Raw genomic sequence first — 17,549 nt, forward strand, 5'->3', positions numbered from 1 at the left:
GACTTCAAAGTTTTATCACCACTCGATGCGGCTTTCTAGTACTCTTTTTAACTATACATCTTGAATAAACACGCTGATATGATTAGTAGCTTAGAACTGAGCCTTTAAACATCTCTAAAATTTTGCCTGCATGCTAATTCTATTAGCGGGAACTGAGGAGAGGAAGAGATGCCCGTAGTTGCCTAGTTTTCGCCCTTTCTTAGATTTCGAAATCATTTTTTTTATTCTTTTCATTGGAAAAGGCCCTTTTTGGTATTTTCATTAATAAAAACAGAAAACAACCCAAAAAGTATTTCGGATGGCATATGGCACTTTATGGTGGCGATATCAAGTCAACTTTAGAAAAGTGATTATATATTATTATTATTATTTATTGGAAAATCCGTCATACAAAAAAGGAAAAGACAGAGCAATAAGCAAAAAAAAGCAATACACATAAACTTAGGAGTTATACATGTGGTTTTTAGTGACGAACGCAGGAGTCTAACTCTTGCGGAGTCTAACTCTTGCTAGATTCCTGCGGAGAACGCAGCAATCTAAATCAGCTCTTAGAACAATTTACACAAAAGGAGAAAGAAAAACTCAATTATACACTGCTCTATAGGTACGCGACATGTTTCTTTTTTTTAGGCTCCTAAATACTGAACAAACATAAGCAATATGAACATCTTTGGATCAAGCCACAATTGGTAAAAAAAAAAGAAGCTTTTTATATGATCCCTTAAACAACTCTCTATGATGTTGCAGTAGCCTTCTGTTTTGTCAATCAGTCGGCGGGACAACAAGGGGGCGGGAGAGGGGAAAATAGAAGAGGGATAATTTTAAGACTCAGGTTTGGGGTTTTCAACCATAGAGATATGAGATATACATTTATTAAAGAAAGAAAACAAACACTATTCGCCTTTTGCCTGCCAAGAAAGGCAATAAGCTTGAAAGGGCAAGCGAGGTTATCACTCTCAGCTAATTAAAACAACATTTATACCTTTCTACTCAACACACAAGAAACTTATCTGATGAAGGAATAAAGGAAAAAAAGAGAGAAAGAAGAAAAGACAAGAAGTAGACAGAAAAAAAAGCAAAGTAAATCGGGAAAATACCTTAAATAGAATGACGATCTGGAGCGGGCTTCACATCAAATCCACTCACGAGATGAAAGAAACTTATATGCCCGTGACTTGAAAGCCGGAAGACCAGCCACATTTTTCACACACTCGGGCAATATATTCCAAACATGGGGGTCATAATGGCGAATCACAAGAGATGCCCGAGTGGAGCTCCCAAACTCATGATTTAAGTTATCAGCTTTTTTTTGTATTATATCATGAAGGTCTCTATTAAAAGTAATATGATTTTCAAAGGCAGGGGTGACCAGCTGATTCAAATTTTTATACGAGAAAATCGCGACTTGGTAATCTCGAATTTGGTATACATCCATTAACTTATTCTTTTTAAAATGCTCATAAGCAGAAACCTCATCAGAATCATCAAATTCAGATAATAATTTTACAGCTCTGTTCTGAAGTTTTTGTACTCTTTTGAAACATGTTACATAATTACTTTCCCATATAGAGCATCCGTAGCTAATGTATGGGTAAAATATAGAAAAATAAATCATTTTCAGGATCTTTTTTGGGACTATGTTTTTAATTCTTCGCATCACCCCAAGGCCTCTGCTTAATTTTTCAGCTATTGCACTTGAATGGTTTTTCCACGACAGGTTTTCATCAATTAAAAACCCCAAATACTTCGTTGTTGCTACTCTCTTTATCACATTTTCTTGAACCGTCATATGGTCATTTCCAGCACTAGACGAAAGTCTAGAAAATACCATGAAAAAAGTTTTAGAAAAGTTTAGGGTTAACATATTTTGCCGATAAAAAGTTAGAAATTCAGAAACTGCATTATGAATTTTATTATATAAAACATCAAGTAAAGGCGCTGCCAGAAATAGCAAAGTGTCATCTGCAAACAGGATGACACCAGCATCTGACAGGTAGTGTTTCACTCGATCAATGAAAATAATGAAAAGTAGAGGTCCCAGGATTGACCCTTGTGGGACCCCACACTCTATTTTTCTTTTTTGAAGATAAGAATGACCCATTATGAATAACCTGATACCGATTGTGCAGATACAATGTAAACCAATCCAGACTTAAACCCTTTACCCCAATCGAGTCAAGAGTTTGGATAAGATCTGGGAGTTCCACCGTAACGAACGGTTTTTTCATATCCAAAAACACAGCTGCGGGTATGAGACCAGCTTCAAATGCATAACTATTCCAATCAACCAATTTCAGAACTGCTATATCCGTATATAGCCCTTTTCTGAACCCATATTGATTTTACATTACAATTTTATTGTTTTCAATATAATAACTTAACTGGGCATGTACCAATTTCTCATATAACTTAAAGAAAAATGGGAGAGTAGATATAGGTCTTCGATTCGATGGGTCATCTTTTTTCCCTCCTCTATGAAGAGGAACCACTCTTGTAATGTTTAGTGCTTCCGGGAAGACTCCAAGATCTAGAGAAAGGTTGATGACGTGTCTCAAGACAGGTAATACACTCGTTTTTGCGGCTTATATGAGTTTCAAGGAAAGAGCATTCAATCTACATGAGCTTGACTTCATCGAGCCCAGGAACCGTGCCATGTCACTTCTCAAACGTCGTAAACCATTAAAGAAATTTTCAATTGTAGGCTGTCCTTTACCAACAGATCCAATGCTAGCAGTTTTGGAGAATCTACCCTGCGCTTGATACTAGAGTCTTGTCCCTTTATTTGCAAAATAACCACACAGAAATTCAGATATGTCTTGAGAATCAGTAAGACGACCTTTTGTTGTCTCCATGACTCTCACCTCCTCCTTAATATAAAATTTACCCAAAAGTTTATTTATTGTTTTTCATGTATTTTTCATATTCCCTTGATTTTCATGAAATTCATTTTGGAAATAAAGTTTCTGAGCATTCCGTTTTACTGAATTCAAATATTCCAAAATCTTTTGAATTTTATAAAATTATCATCTGAAGGATCCTTTAAATAATTCACATAAAGTTTGTTTTTCTGCTTTGTTGAAACTAGAATAGCTTTTTTTATCCATAGTTTGTTAGGAAAATTTCTCTTTGACTTTATTCTTCGCAAAGGACATGTTTCATTCATCACATTCGTCACTATCTCACTGAATAGGTCATATGCAGTATTTGGACACTTTTTCTTTATTACACGTGAGAAATTTGTTTCATCCATCATATTTGCAAAACTCTTTAGGTTTTTATTATTCATTTCACGGTAAAACAAAACCCTTTCATGTCGTTTATGGTCCATTGACTAATTAAGCTGTATTTCAGTTATTAAAAGGTGATCCAAGCTGACGGACCAAACCACCTCTGCTTGGAATCCCTCAGTAACGAAACCATTATCCATGAAAGACAAAGAAACATGCGAAATCCGAGTTGGAATAGTCACATGAGGAAAACTGTCATGTGACACCATCATATTAACAAAATCTGAGTTATTCGTTCTTTTTAGTAAATCTATATTAAAATCTCCCATCATACATTTGTTTTTGTTTTCATTATTAATCCTATCTAACTATGGTTCAAATTCATGAAGAAAAAAACTAATATCACATGACGGATTTTTGTAAATCAATCTCAAAATCAAGTTCCTTTCCTCTTCATTTTTTATTTCAGTGAAATGTGTTTTTATCCTATCTTCAATCCACAGATAAAGGTTATCTCTAACCCAATATTGGGTATCTTCATTAATCAAAATACGTAGACCGACTCGCTATATGGATATCCGTTCTCTTCGCTCGCAAACATATCCTGGGAAAGAAAAATCCCATGGCAGTGACTTGCTAGAAACAAATGTCTCACAAAGGCCTACAATACACGGTTTCTTATCTAGCGAACTTAAAATCCCATATAAAGAAGAATATGCCGTTCTTAGACCTTGACAATTCCAGAAAACGATCGTTCTTTCTGCACTCGCAGGATTTGAATACTCATAAAGATTATTCGGATTCACATAATTACTTGGGCGACAATTCAACGAAAAATTATTGATGCATTCATAATCCCCCGCAAGTGTGTCACGAGCTTGGCTTCCAAGAATAAACCGGTTTTCTTCAAATTCATTCAAACGGTTATCATATATATTCTCACTAATTGAAGAGGGTGACTACCTTTATGACCAAAAAACAAAACATTGATAGGCAGAAAGAAGAAGGAAAAAGAAAGAGAGAAGAAAGGAAAAAAAAAGAAAAAAAAACGTGAAAGGAACTGAAAATTCGGCTATAAAATACAAAAGAGAAAACAAGCATACAAGTAATTCAACAACACAATTTACACAACATAAAATTATATGGTCAGATTTGGCGAACGAACCACTTCAACCATAGCTTAAACTTAATGGATATCTCCCACTGAGTTTTTTCCAAGAATCGTCCTGTTATTTGACCAAAAATTTCCTTTTTCAAGCTGACTCTTAGCCAAGTCAAGAATCTGCTTCTTTTTTGATGTTAGGTACTCGGTGACAAAAATTCCCGACAGAGCAAGATTTAACTTACATGCAAACACTTTTCTTGCAGTTTCAGCAGACTTGAACGCAACCAACACAGGCAAAGGACGCTTTTTTGCATTTACAATGGTGTCCGAATCAGTATAATTTGCTCGAAATTAAAATACAGAAACTATTGCGGTCAAAGAAAAATCAGAAATTTGCATTTATCTGTAATCACATTCAATACACACTCAGAGATGGGAAGACCCCCACTATGGTCAACACCATGAAATACGAGCTGATTCAGTCGTTTTTCCTGCTCTATATCATCAAAACGGGTTTCAAGCTGTTCAACCCTATTTTCCAGGGCTAGGTTCGCGTTTTGGAGAGGCCGTAGTTTGTTTTCAACCTCATGAAACTTAGTCAAAAACTGAACGAGTATAGAGTCGAGAATTAGAGAAACGCTTGAGTCAAACAAATACGCACTATTTGACATTCCAACTTTATTTACAAACTTCTTTTCAAATATCATTTCGAATATTGGATTTAAGTGTGTCAAAGTCCGATAAAACAGAGTTTACCGAATTCACCGATGTATCTGGTAAACTCGAACCAATAATCTCAAGATGCTTATGAGGAAAATCAGCTAATTCCGCAAAAGCGTTCGCAACGCCCAATTCATTTTTCTTCTTAGCCTCCTTTGAAATGCTAACAAAGGTCGAAAGCTGTGAGGCTGTTGTTGTCACGATTTCATGGCTTCCGTAACAAAATACAACATAAGATATTTTATTGTTCTTGGCCTTAATTATGTCCAACACTCGGCAGGGCCATGGTGGATAACTTCTGAATTTTGCTAGAACAACAGCATCCTTTGTGAACTGAACCATTGAAATGTATTATCAAAAAGACAAAAACTACACTTAACTTTGAATAGGTAGGTCAACGTGGGCTTGGCAATCCCGTTATGATTGGTTCATCAGTCCAAATATCCAAAAAATTGTATCCAATTTCATTCAATATCAAGTTCATTATTCATTAATTATGTCCAACAAATCATATCCAATTTCATTCAATAGGTCACTATGCTTTTGTAGGTAACAGGTTTTAGATAATGTAATACAAATCACACACAGGTCCTTTCACTTTGAACAGAGATTACGATAGTATTCTCTTCATTTCCCCAGTATTTTCATCCCATAAATGGCACCCAAAATGTTCTTTTTGGATGCCACAAGACAGTTTATGATGGCGTTATCAAGTCGAATTTATAAAAAGCGATAATATACAAATTATCTTTTAAATGAGCTCTTAAACAGTTCTCTATGATGCTCCAGTGCCAGGATAGTGACGAAAAAAATAAAAAAATAAAACGAGGATGCATCAGTGCTACCCATACATAAAAGCAATTCTTCTTGTTCTTCAAGATGGGGTGCTATAAGTTTCCTGCATAGGGTTTTCGACAATAGCGATTCCAAATGGTGCACATTTGTTTTGATCCAAAGCCGTTTTGAGGAGCTCCGGGCTCTTTTTCAAAATTCCAGTAAATTTGTTTTCAAAACAAGAATTTGCTATCAAGATTAATCGAAATAATAATTATTTGTTCCTGAATAAGCATAAAATGACTATTTTTTTATAACCAGACAGTTTAAGACAATTTTATTTATTTATTTTGGTTACTATGGGCCGTAGTCCACTCTTTAGTAGGTTGCAGCTATCGCTGCGACCATGATGATCGAAGTACAATCGGTAAAAGTTTAGCAAGTTGCACATTGAACACCAATGACCAATATCAGATTTTTTCGAGGCCACGAACAAATGAATCAAGCATAGCAAAAAGAGAGATTATAAGCAAAGCAAGAATAATACTTTAGCTCCTACATCACCCGGGGCCATGACGTCATTACAAAAGTAGCACCCCAATCTGTGACCAGGAATTATCCCCTTGGTTAGTACAGGTGTAATCTGTGGTTGAGCGAACTTTTTCCAACCGTGACGCATGACCAGGTAAGAGTCGAACCCCAATGCGGCATTCATAACCATCTGGAAAAAAAGAAATATATATTACTTGGAAGCAAAGGCCTGAGCTTCCATTTTCAAAAATTCAAATCGCTAAATAGAAGATGTTACAGACCCCCCCCCCCTCCAGCTTCCACGAATTTATAAATAAAAAACAGCGAGGAAAACGAAAATATCCGTTATCTCTGAATACATGAACTAGTATTTTTTATCTGATTTATATGAGTATTTTGAGTAATTTTATCTGCTTTTTACGTTACGTTTTTTTATGTTAACTTTTTTTAGGTTATGTTTTTTAGGCTAGGTTTTTTCAAGTTAGGTTTCTAGGTTTTTTGAGATTTTTTTTATAGGTTATGTTACAGATTTTTTAGATTATATTTTAAACTTGTGTTCAGTGTTTTCCCATTACACAAATCCTATTACATTGTCTGTTTAAGACAATGCTACATAGATATCTAGGGATGTTTAGAACCTAGAATTTTATCAAACATAAAAAAGTAATATGATTTTTTTTTCTAACACTACATTTTTGCTTCATGATTTAAAAAAAATTCTTGGAACTTCTCGATGTTTCAGACTCTTTAAAAAAAGAAAAAAACCTAAGTACCTAATTTATAACCAGTATATTTTATTTTAATCTTCAAAATACTCAAAGTTTTTACTTAGTTTATGCTCACTAAGGTTTTGATGCTTAAATCTGATTTACAATACTGCTAGCAGCCTTAAAATTGTCTTTGCAAACACGCAATTTATACAATTATTGAACTGCTATTTGCAAAAATTTTTGAAAAAAAAATTGGTCTGGAAAAAAAAATTTCAAAAATTTTTGGCTTGGACTGCAACCACGTCATCCACCATTAAAGTCAAAATAATCTTGGTAATTACATGTTATAGTGACCACACTTTGTTCTTGATCTGTAATGAGACCTGTTTTCTGAGTTCACTTGGAGATAATCAGCTTAGCCTGAACAACAATATCTATGCAGGTATATTTTAATTAAATATTTAATATATATATCAATTAAAAAAACTTTTTCCAAAAAATAAGTTTTTCAAAGAAAAGTAAAGAATTCCATTAAACCAAATATGAGCAAAAGTCAAATCAAACATTCTACTAAGCGTGAAACGACCGCAAATCAGTCTTAAGAAATAAATGGAGCCCAGAATAAAAATAAAATGCAGTAATTACCCAAGTATAACTAAAAACAAGCAGAAATCAACACAATCTAGGCTCGAAATCCCAATGCCTTGCCAAGGCCAGAATATAATTTGCATTTTACTGAAAAATATAAATGTTTTTAATTTTATATAACTTTAATAAATCAAATAATTTTAACATTTTGATTACTAAATATCAGTATATGTATATTATACTGACAATGCAAATTAATTTGTATTTTTTCCGTAAAGTATAAATTATGCTCTGGCCTTGGGAAGGCACAGGGTTTTGTGCCCAACTTGTTTTAATTTCTGCTCGTTTTGAGTTTGAATCGGTTATCTATTGTAATTTATGTTCGTTTTGGGTTTCATTTATTCATCGATGCTGATTTGTGGTCGTTTCATGTTTCGTAGATTGTTTGATTTTATTTTTGATCATTTTTTGTTTAATGTAGTTTTTTACTTTTCTTTGAAAAGCTTAATTTGTGGAAAAAGTTTTTTTTAATTAATTTATGTTCAATTTATATTGACATAGTCTTTTCAGGGAAAAAGAAAATATAACTTTAAATTTTTTTTGTTTTTTAAGACCTTATAGTTTGACCTGCTATTTGTATGCTGGAGAAAAATTTTCAGCAATTTTTAACAACATACACCATTTTAAAAATCTGGAGACAAATAGTACTGTTTAACTTAGTTTCATACCTCCTCTAGTTGACCTGAAACGGTAAACGTGATACCATTGGCAAAAAAATCCGCTTACTGTCATTGATAGTTTGGATACGCTTACACTATTTTGATTTGGTTGAATTTTAAGAGCAGAAGCAGCCTTGAAAGTTTGAACATAAAGCCCACAGTCGTTCTTGGGATACTGCTGAGATGCCTTATTGGGAAGTAGCATTATCACAGTGCATTTTGATTTAATCTTAAGGCAACATTTAGTTTTTAAACATAATGGGCAAATGGTAGGGTGGGTGTAGAAGGGGAATTAGCTGCCCTCCAGTCACTTTCGACTATTAAAAAGGGCATCAGCCTTTCTATTTTCAATCGAATGAGCCCCTTTCGAAGTTCTCATGGCAACTCCTTCGATACGAAGTGCCCTGGTCTAAAGAAAAACAACAACAAAAAATATTATTAATCACTTTCGACTATTAAAAAGGGCACTAGCCTTTGAATTTTCAATCGAATTAGCCTTTTTTGAAGTTTCTACGACAATGCCTTCTATAAAAACCTTATATGCGCCCAGGGCATAACTTAAAACCCTTGCTCTGAGAGTTGTGGGGGAGTGTCCTTCTCAAAAACATATTTTCTATCTGGAAATCAACTAGCCTACGCTAAACAAAATGGCTATCTCAAAATTTTGATTGGATGTGTTTGGGTGAATGATGGACGTGGCGGGGGGGGGATAGTTGCCCTCCAATCAGTTTCGACTATCAAAAAGGGCACTAGCCCTTTGATCACTTTCCAACCTTTGAATTTCCAATCCAATGAGCCTGCTTTGAAATTTCTACGACAACACCTTCAATAAAACCTTATATGCCCCCAGGTCCTGGGGGCGTGTATGGTCCTTATAAAAGGGATGCTCGTATAAACTTCAGAGGGGGCTCATTTGATTGGAAATTGAAAGTTCTAGTTCAATTTTCAAGAGTCAAAAGATATTCGAGGACAACTAGCCCCCCCCCCCACACCCTTTTTTCAGCAAGACCATCCGATAAAATTTTTATAATAGCCATTTCATTAAAAATAGTTCAAAGGTCAGATAAGAAAATTCCGGTGTAAACAGAACCCACCAGGGCCCGGAGACAGACGTTATGAGTAATGCTCTAGGGGCATATATAGTTCTTATGGAAGGGATGCTCGATTAAACTTCGGAGAGGGATCATTTGATTTGAAATTGAAAGTTCTCGTTCACTTTTTAAGAGTCAAAAGAGATCGGAAGGCAACTAGCCCCCCTCCACGCCCTAAATTCATCAGATAAAAATTTTGAGATAGATATTTTGTTAAAAATTGTTCAAAGTTCTGATAACAAAAACTCCGGTGTCGAAACAGCTCCCCAGGGCCCAGGGGTAGGCGTTGTAAGTTATGCCCTGGGGGCATACATCATTTCTATGGAAGGGATGCTCTTATGAGATTCTGATAGGGCTCATTTAACTAGAACTCAACAGCTATAATTAACTTTTGAACAACCAAAGGTGAGTAAAGTGCAGCTAGCCACCCGGCACATTCCATTTATTTTTTTCCCCATAGGCACTTCATATAGAAGGGATCGTCGTATAAACTCCAAAGGGGGCTCATTCCGTTGGAAATCGAGAGTTCTAGTGCCATTTTTAAGAGTCAAAAGTGATCAGAGGGCAACTGCCCCTCACGCCCCAGCCCGTTTCTCCCAAAAACAACTAATAAAAAATTGGAGGTAGCCCTTTTATTTAAAATAGTTCCAAGATCATATAAAAAAAACTCCTTTGCGTATAGCCATTTCGTTAAAAATAGTTCAAAGATTATATAAGAAAAACTCCTGTGTCGACACCCCCCCCTCAGCGCCGGGGACTACGTTTTATCTATTGCTCTTGTGAACTGTATGATTCTTATGGGAGGTAGGCTCGTATAAACTTCAGAGAGGGTTTATTTGAATGGACATTCAAGACCGTATATCATTACATCGGAGTAAAAAAATATCAGAAAGTAACTAGCCCCTCCCCCCCTCCACCCCTTTTGGGTTATTTGATGGATAAACCCAACCGATAAAACTTTCAGGTGACCATTTTCTTAGAAATAGTTCAACCATCAGATATTAAGATTCCAGGGTCGACACACCCCCCAGGGTCCAGGGACAGGTACTGTAGGTTATACTCTGCAGATATATAAAGTTCTTATAGAAGGGATGTTTCAATAAATTTCAGAGGGCTCATTTGACTGAAAGTAAAAGGTTTTAGATTACTCTTATGGATTCATAAGAGGCACAAGCTTAATAGTGTCCCCCCATACCCTTTGCTTCCAGATCCGTCTGATAAAACTTTTTACAGTACCGTTTCGCATACAACAGTTCGAATACTATACAATAAAAACCCCAAGGCTGTTACAGGACACTTTTTCCACTTTGATATTGCTCGTTTGTACCAATTAGGATACTTTGATTGATATTTGATTTATTTTTTTTTAAGTTTTATTTTGAAATAAGGAATTTTCAAAAACTTGAAATTTTTTGCAATCAAAAACGAACAAAAATTAATTAAAAAAATACTTTCCTAAAATTTGTTTTTCAATTAAAAGTAAAGGCAATTTTAAACTTAAGCTCAGCAGATAAAAATACATTTTTAAAATTAAAAGACAAAGCGACCATAAATTACTATTGAAAAATAAATGAAATTCAAAAAGAAAAGAAGTTAAACGAGGAACCATAGCAAAACATAGAGAAAGTACCAATATAAATGAATAAATAAATCTTATGGCGAGTAATGTTTAGGCTGAATATGAAAATCAAGCTAAAATCGAAAAAATCTTTTCCTATTGAAGTACAAATGAAACTTAAAACGAACAGAAATTAAATAAACAATCAATGCAAACAAACATACAATAGATATTAATGTAAATTAATAAATAAATCTTAAAACGAGTGAAATTTCAATTGAATATGCAAATCAAGCTTGAAACGAACAAAAATCACCACAAGCAAGAGTTTGGGTATGACCTCCTTCTTTTACTGTAAAAGTCTAAAACCTACTGTTTCATTGGCACTTTACTGAAAACTATATGCGTCTTGAACAGCCTTGAAAAGTAGAAACAACATCAAATTGAATATTAGATGCATGATGATATTAATTGTTGAAAGATCCATCAGTTCAAGAATTTATTTCACTGTAATTGTATTTTTATTTTCAATACTGTAAGAACTTGAAAAGAAAATATTTGTAATATAATTCGTTTTCAGTTAAGCGCTAATGACGCAGTAGGCTTTTGGTTTTTATTTACAGTTAGGAAAGGAGGCAGTGTCCAAACACTTGTCTGTAGGAAAACTGTATTTGTCTTTAACAACTTTAAAAAGAGCTAATAAATTAAACTGAACATTTGATGTATAATGATATTAATTGCTGAAAGCTAATCAGTTCAAAACTTTACTATAGTTTTAATGTTTATTTTCAATATTAAGTACAAAAGAAAATATTTGTAACAAAATTAGCTTTCAGTAAAGCACCAATGACGCAGTAGGTTTTAGACTTTTACAGTGAGAGAAGGAGGTGATGCTCAAACTCTTTTTTGTGATGATTGTTGTTCGTTTCGAGCTTGATTTGCACATTCAGTTTAAGTTTCACTCTTTTTAAGATTTAATTTATTAACTTGCATTAATATTTGTTGTATGCTTGCTCATATTGAGTTTTCATATAACTTCTGTTCGTTTTTAGTTTAATTTAAGTTTCAAAAAGAAAATATTTTTTTTTCGTTTTAAGCTTGATTTCAATATTCAATCTAAAAATTACTCACTTTAAGATCTATTTGTTCATTTATATTATTAATTGTTGTATGTTATGCTATGACTATTTATTTAATTTCTGTTCGTTTTGGGTTTCGTTTGTTTTTCAATAGTAATTTCTGGTCGTATTGAGTTGTAATTTTAAAATGCATCTGTATCTGCTGAGCTTCAGTTTAAAATGGCCTTTACTTTTCTTTGGAAAACTTATTTTTCGGAAAGTTTTTTTTAATTAATTAATGAAAAGAACAAATTAACGTAGTCAGTTTAATAGGTGATGATAATCATTCCCGAAATAAACAATTGTGGATTTTTTGACGTTATAACAAAAAAAAAATAAAATGTATTTCGCTTTTGAAAACTACATGAAATATTTCAAAGTATCTTTTACTACTACTACTAACAACTCACTGGAGCACAAAGCCGCGTGAGGCCAACACAGCTACATACGCTTTTCCTCTATCCCGATCTATTCAATGCATCCCCCTTCATACCCTACCAAGAAGTTCCCATATCCCTTAAATCTTTTCTTACGATGTCCTCCCGCCACATCCGTGGACGCTCTAAGCGCTTAGACAATATGTGACAATCTGTCATCCTTCATCCACAGAACGTGTCCTAGCTAACTCACACTTTCTCTCATATAGCCCTAGAAAGCTGAATTGAGCCACATTTTTTGAACAGATTCTTGTTTGAAATACAGTCAGTAAGTCGGGTATCCATAATAAACCGTAGGCAATATCTCTGGAAAACATTTAGCAAATCCTCCTGTGTTTTTCAGAGCACCGACACTTCAGAGCAATATTTGACCACTGCATCTTTGCAGCTACCAATATTCTAATGTTGGTTCTCAGGCTTATCTTCCTATTCTTCCAAACTTTTTAACTCTGAAAAAACATCCTGGGCCTTGGCTATTGCACTTTTAACATCTTAACTGCACCCACCATCTTGACTAATAACACTACTTAGGTAAGTGAAGCTATCCACATGATAGATCTTCTTGTTACCTAGCATCACTTCTTCACCTTCACCCATTGTTAGTCTTAGTGCCTTAGTCTTGGTAACTTTCAACCTTAGTCTTGGGAACTTGGTAACTTTCAACTAGGTAACTTGGTAATTTTCAACCCTATTCTTGTACCCTGAACTCGCACAATTTCAAAAAATTTATCATTTTGCTAACATTTTCTTCTAGGATGCTCAAATCAACGGCATAATCACCGTATAAGAAAATTTTACTCCCGTCATCTGCTTTTCAAAAAATCGACGACAAAACAAGCAAACAAACAAAAAATATAATAATTAAGATAACAGGAAAGAACTAATGAAAATAAACTGAACATTTAATAGCTAATTACATTAATCATGGAATCTCAACAATTCAAGATTATATTCGACTATGTTTTATTTTTATTTTACAGTGATATAATGTACAAATTTTTTATAATATATTTTGTTTTCAGTAAAGCACAAATTACGAAATAGGCTTCAGAACTTTTACGATTAGGGGAAGGAGGCAGTAGCAAAAATCCTGTTTGTTACAATAATTGTTCCTCGAGTTCCATCTTAATGCCCTTAGCTTCTTGGATATACCCAGGATCAAACATTTCCCCTTTACTAAAAATAAACCCTGTAAGTAATAATTTGCAAGTTGGATAATTCGCAACCCCTGCCCTGGATTCTTCGGGGGGCTTGACATCTCGGAAAACATATTTATTAGGCCTTTTGACTATTTTGATCATTTTTTTTTAATTTCAATTGATGTTGGGGAGGAGGCACCTAAATAAGGCAAGTGGGGGAGGGGTTGGCTGCCCTTCCATCCCTTTCGAGCATCCCATTGAGCATGCCCTGAACGTTTCATCTTAACACCTTTTGCCGCCCGTATTTATTACTGATATATTATACGTATATATATATTATACGTATATATTACGGGCGCCGTTTGCCGCCCGTAAGATATTACTGATAGCTCCTTTTGATGGCCAGCATGTAAATAGTGTGTTTTAATTCTATTCAATATCCCCCTCAAAATGTCTAAAAGTAGTCGCAAGTAAAAGTATTCGTATTCAATTTCACAAGTAGTCACTATTGCAAGTAGTCACCGTCACAATCCATCTTAGTCAGAGTCACAGGTAGTCACAGTAGCTGTCACAAGTTGTCGCAGTTACAGTCACAGTAGTAGTTGCAGTAGTAGTGGCACTGAAAGTTAATACCCTTAACCGTTCCTAACATATTGCATACATTTAATACCCTACGCCATTCTTGAGATCTTGCAGATACACCTTTTTGATAAACTGGATTCAGACTATGTCTTTTGATTTAGTTTGACATATCCCTCAATATTCCTCAAAATTCCAACTTAATACATTTAGCTTTTTCAGACGCACCCAGAATCATACATTCCCCCTTTTCCTAACGAAAAATCCTGCATGTAAACAGTGGGCAAAATGTATAATTTACAATCCTTGCCCCGGAGCCGGGAGAGGCGTGGCAACCCCGGAGACGGAGACATAGTTATTAGACCTTTCGACTATTTTAAACAAAACGACTTTCAACATTTCGATCAGTCTTGAGTAGCGGAGAAATCTAAAAAGGGAGAGGGAACTGGTTGCCCACCAATATGTCTTCAACACCTCCTCAAAAGACCCAAAAGCTTAAACGTAATGCCCTCAGCCGTTCCTTAGATAATGCTGATATTCTATTTCAAAAACCAGCATGCATATAGTGTGTTTTGATAGTATTCGGCATATCTCTCAACGTTTCTTTGAAGTTTCACTTAAATACCCTAAGCAATTTTGGAGACACAGGCTCAAACATACCCCCTTTCCCCAATAAAAAACCTCATATGTTAACAACAGGGAACGTGCATAACTTGTAGCCCTTTCCCCTGGGGCTATGTGGGTTATGTCCAATCCGGAGGCATAGCTGTTAAAGTTTTGGAATAATTCGAACAAAATGGCAATCTCAAAATTTTGATCTGATGTTTTTGGGGGAAAAGGGCATGTGAGGGGGGCTGGTAGCCCTCAAATCACTTTTGACTTTTAAAAAGGGCACAAGAAATTTCAATTTCCAATCAAACGAATCCCCTCCAAAGTTCATACAACCAACCCTTCCATATAAAGTGGCTCTGGAAAACAAGAAAATTAAAAAAATAAGAATACATTGAAGCCTTATGGCTCTTTACTATAGGCAATTCTAGAGCGTTGCTTCTTATAAATATCATAAGTAAGCAAAGGGTAAAATGCATATCTTATAGCCCATGTCCCACGGGTTGTGGGGAGTCTTGTCATCTCCAAAGCCATAGTTATAGGACCTTTCAACAATACTGAACAAAATGGCTATCTCAAAATTTTTATCGGATGTTTTTGGGGAAATAAGTTACGTTTGGGGGGGGGGGGGGCAATTTGCCCTCCAATAGTTCTGACTCTTAGAAAGGTACTAAAAATTTAGTTTCCGATCTAATGAGCCCCCTTCAAAGTTTATAGGACAACTTCCATATACAGTGCTTTGCTAAAAACAAAACTATGTACATAATAATAATAATAATACATAGGCCCTTTTCTATATAGCCTTAGTGTTCTTTTTTTTAATCTTTTAACTTTTTTGTATAAAGAGTTTTTAAACAAATAGATACGTAATTCATAGATAAATTTGATTAATAAATTAGTGTTTTTAATATAAATCTGTTAGATTTAATACTTATTAACACCTAAATAACATTTTCAATTTTACCTTCTTTTTGGCAGCACCTAACAAAGTTGGGAGCCATCTAGCTTCTCTCGAGTCTAATAGCAGAAAGACAACATCAGTTTCATCAATTAAAGATTCCAAGGTTTTGACTGCTTCCTTAACTTCATTTTCAGTTTCAGGTGATAGAGCATGACCAGGCATCGGTATTTCTAAGACAACCCCCTTTGACTCCTAGAAAAAGTTTAAAAACTAATATTTGGACAATAGACACTAATATATATTTTCAGGAAAATATTATATAGTCGCAGAAAGAAGAACGAAAAACTGTTGAAAAAATGAGCTATTTCAAGCACTGGTTCCCAACAGATTTTGGGCCATGTCCCACCTAGGTATTTCTAAAATCTAGGTAATTTCTAAAATACCATTCTAGATATTTCTAATGATACCCTCTCGAGATATTTAAAGTTTTAAAAAAGCCATTCACTTGGTATCTTTTTCGGGTCGTCCTCTCGGCATATTTTATACTAACGAAAAATATTGTGTCAATACAACACTGTTTTATAGAATATATGAGGCCATTGCAATACTACCAAGCATCCTTTTTGCCCTTTAAATGCACACGAATGTGATGTCGTTTGTATACAAAATGTTTCTCCAAAATTAAGGCTCTAAAGTATACTCAGCCAAAGGATGCACGTCCTGTCCATGACCCACCAAATTATAGCCATGCCCGCCAGCGGGGCCTGTGGTCCATGCGAGGAACCACGGATCTTGCAAAAATATGTTGACTGAAAAGGCTAATAAGGGCCCTAAATAAACTGCCAAATTTTGCGAGACTTAGTTTTCTATCAGTTAATGTTTTTAAGACAAATTTCATGACTTTTTGCAGAATTGGCACTCCCATTATTTTAAAAAAATTGTCTGAATGGTGTATTTTTAAATCAAGCTTTTAGTGTTGAATTTTAATCTTGACTACATTTTGAGTTGAAAATTACACCGTGATGCATTAGCAGCAAAAGTGGCACGAGGATTGGGTCTTATAAGAAGGCTAAGGAATGAGCTTCCGCCAAGAATTGTAATGACCCTCTATAATTCTCTTATCAATCTGTATCTTATCAATCTGGCGTATCTGTTTTATGGTTGTTTGCTGTGGATTAGTTCTTCTGTTTCAATTTTAAAAGAGTTAAAATTTTACAAAATAAAGTTGTTAGTCTCTTAAGAGATTATGTGAGATTTGAAAATAGTACTTTGTGCTGCTTCACTAAAATGAAAATTCTAAATGTTTGTAAGTTAAGAGATTATCAACTAGCTATTTTGTTTATCAATATTTGAATCGTTATTCACAGGAGTGCTTTTGGGAAATTTTTAAGTCTACCTCGTTTTATCATTGTTATGAAATTAATCATTCTTCAGGGATAATGTCTGAGGCTCGGAGTAGTCACCGAGGATCTTTATTTTCGGGGAACAATTACTGTGGAATTCTCTCCAGGAGGGTATAAAGGTGGCAGATAATGTTACCCAATTCAAGAGTGGGTTGAAACGATACCTTCTGATAAGTTGTTAATGATTAAAGTTTTTTTTTGTGATTTTGATTTATTGGTGAAGTGTATATATATTAGTAGATTATAAGGTTGAAAACAACCTAATGGGTTTCCCTCATGATTGTTGAAAGATTATGTAAGCGTTGTTTTTGTTAACAAATTATTTCCCCTCTCTCTAAAA

The 17,549-nt window shown here is 34.6% G+C and overlaps 1 protein-coding gene across 2 annotated transcripts in view; it reads right to left on the reverse strand.

Annotated features, from left to right (window-relative positions):
• Atg7 (Autophagy-related 7) overlaps nucleotides 1-17,549 on the reverse strand; it is a 112,857-nt gene that overhangs the window by 48,108 nt on the left and 47,200 nt on the right. Inside the window, exons 8-9 of one of the 2 annotated variants that reach the window (XM_089106522.1) lie at nucleotides 15,870-16,058; nucleotides 6,386-6,547 (exon numbers count right to left, since the gene is read on the reverse strand). In XM_089106522.1, coding sequence (XP_088962648.1) covers nucleotides 6,386-6,547; nucleotides 15,870-16,058 — 351 coding nt within the window. Of the gene's footprint in view, nucleotides 1-6,373; nucleotides 6,548-15,869; nucleotides 16,059-17,549 lie in introns of both variants that reach the window. The other variant, XM_089106521.1, reaches the window with a different exon arrangement.

The sequence above is a fragment of the Artemia sp. Qi Xiang Cuo genome, chromosome 21 (assembly GCF_049724085.1).
Source record: "Artemia sp. Qi Xiang Cuo chromosome 21, ASM4972408v1, whole genome shotgun sequence".
In the NCBI taxonomy this organism is placed as follows: Eukaryota; Metazoa; Arthropoda; class Branchiopoda; order Anostraca; family Artemiidae; genus Artemia; species Artemia sp. Qi Xiang Cuo.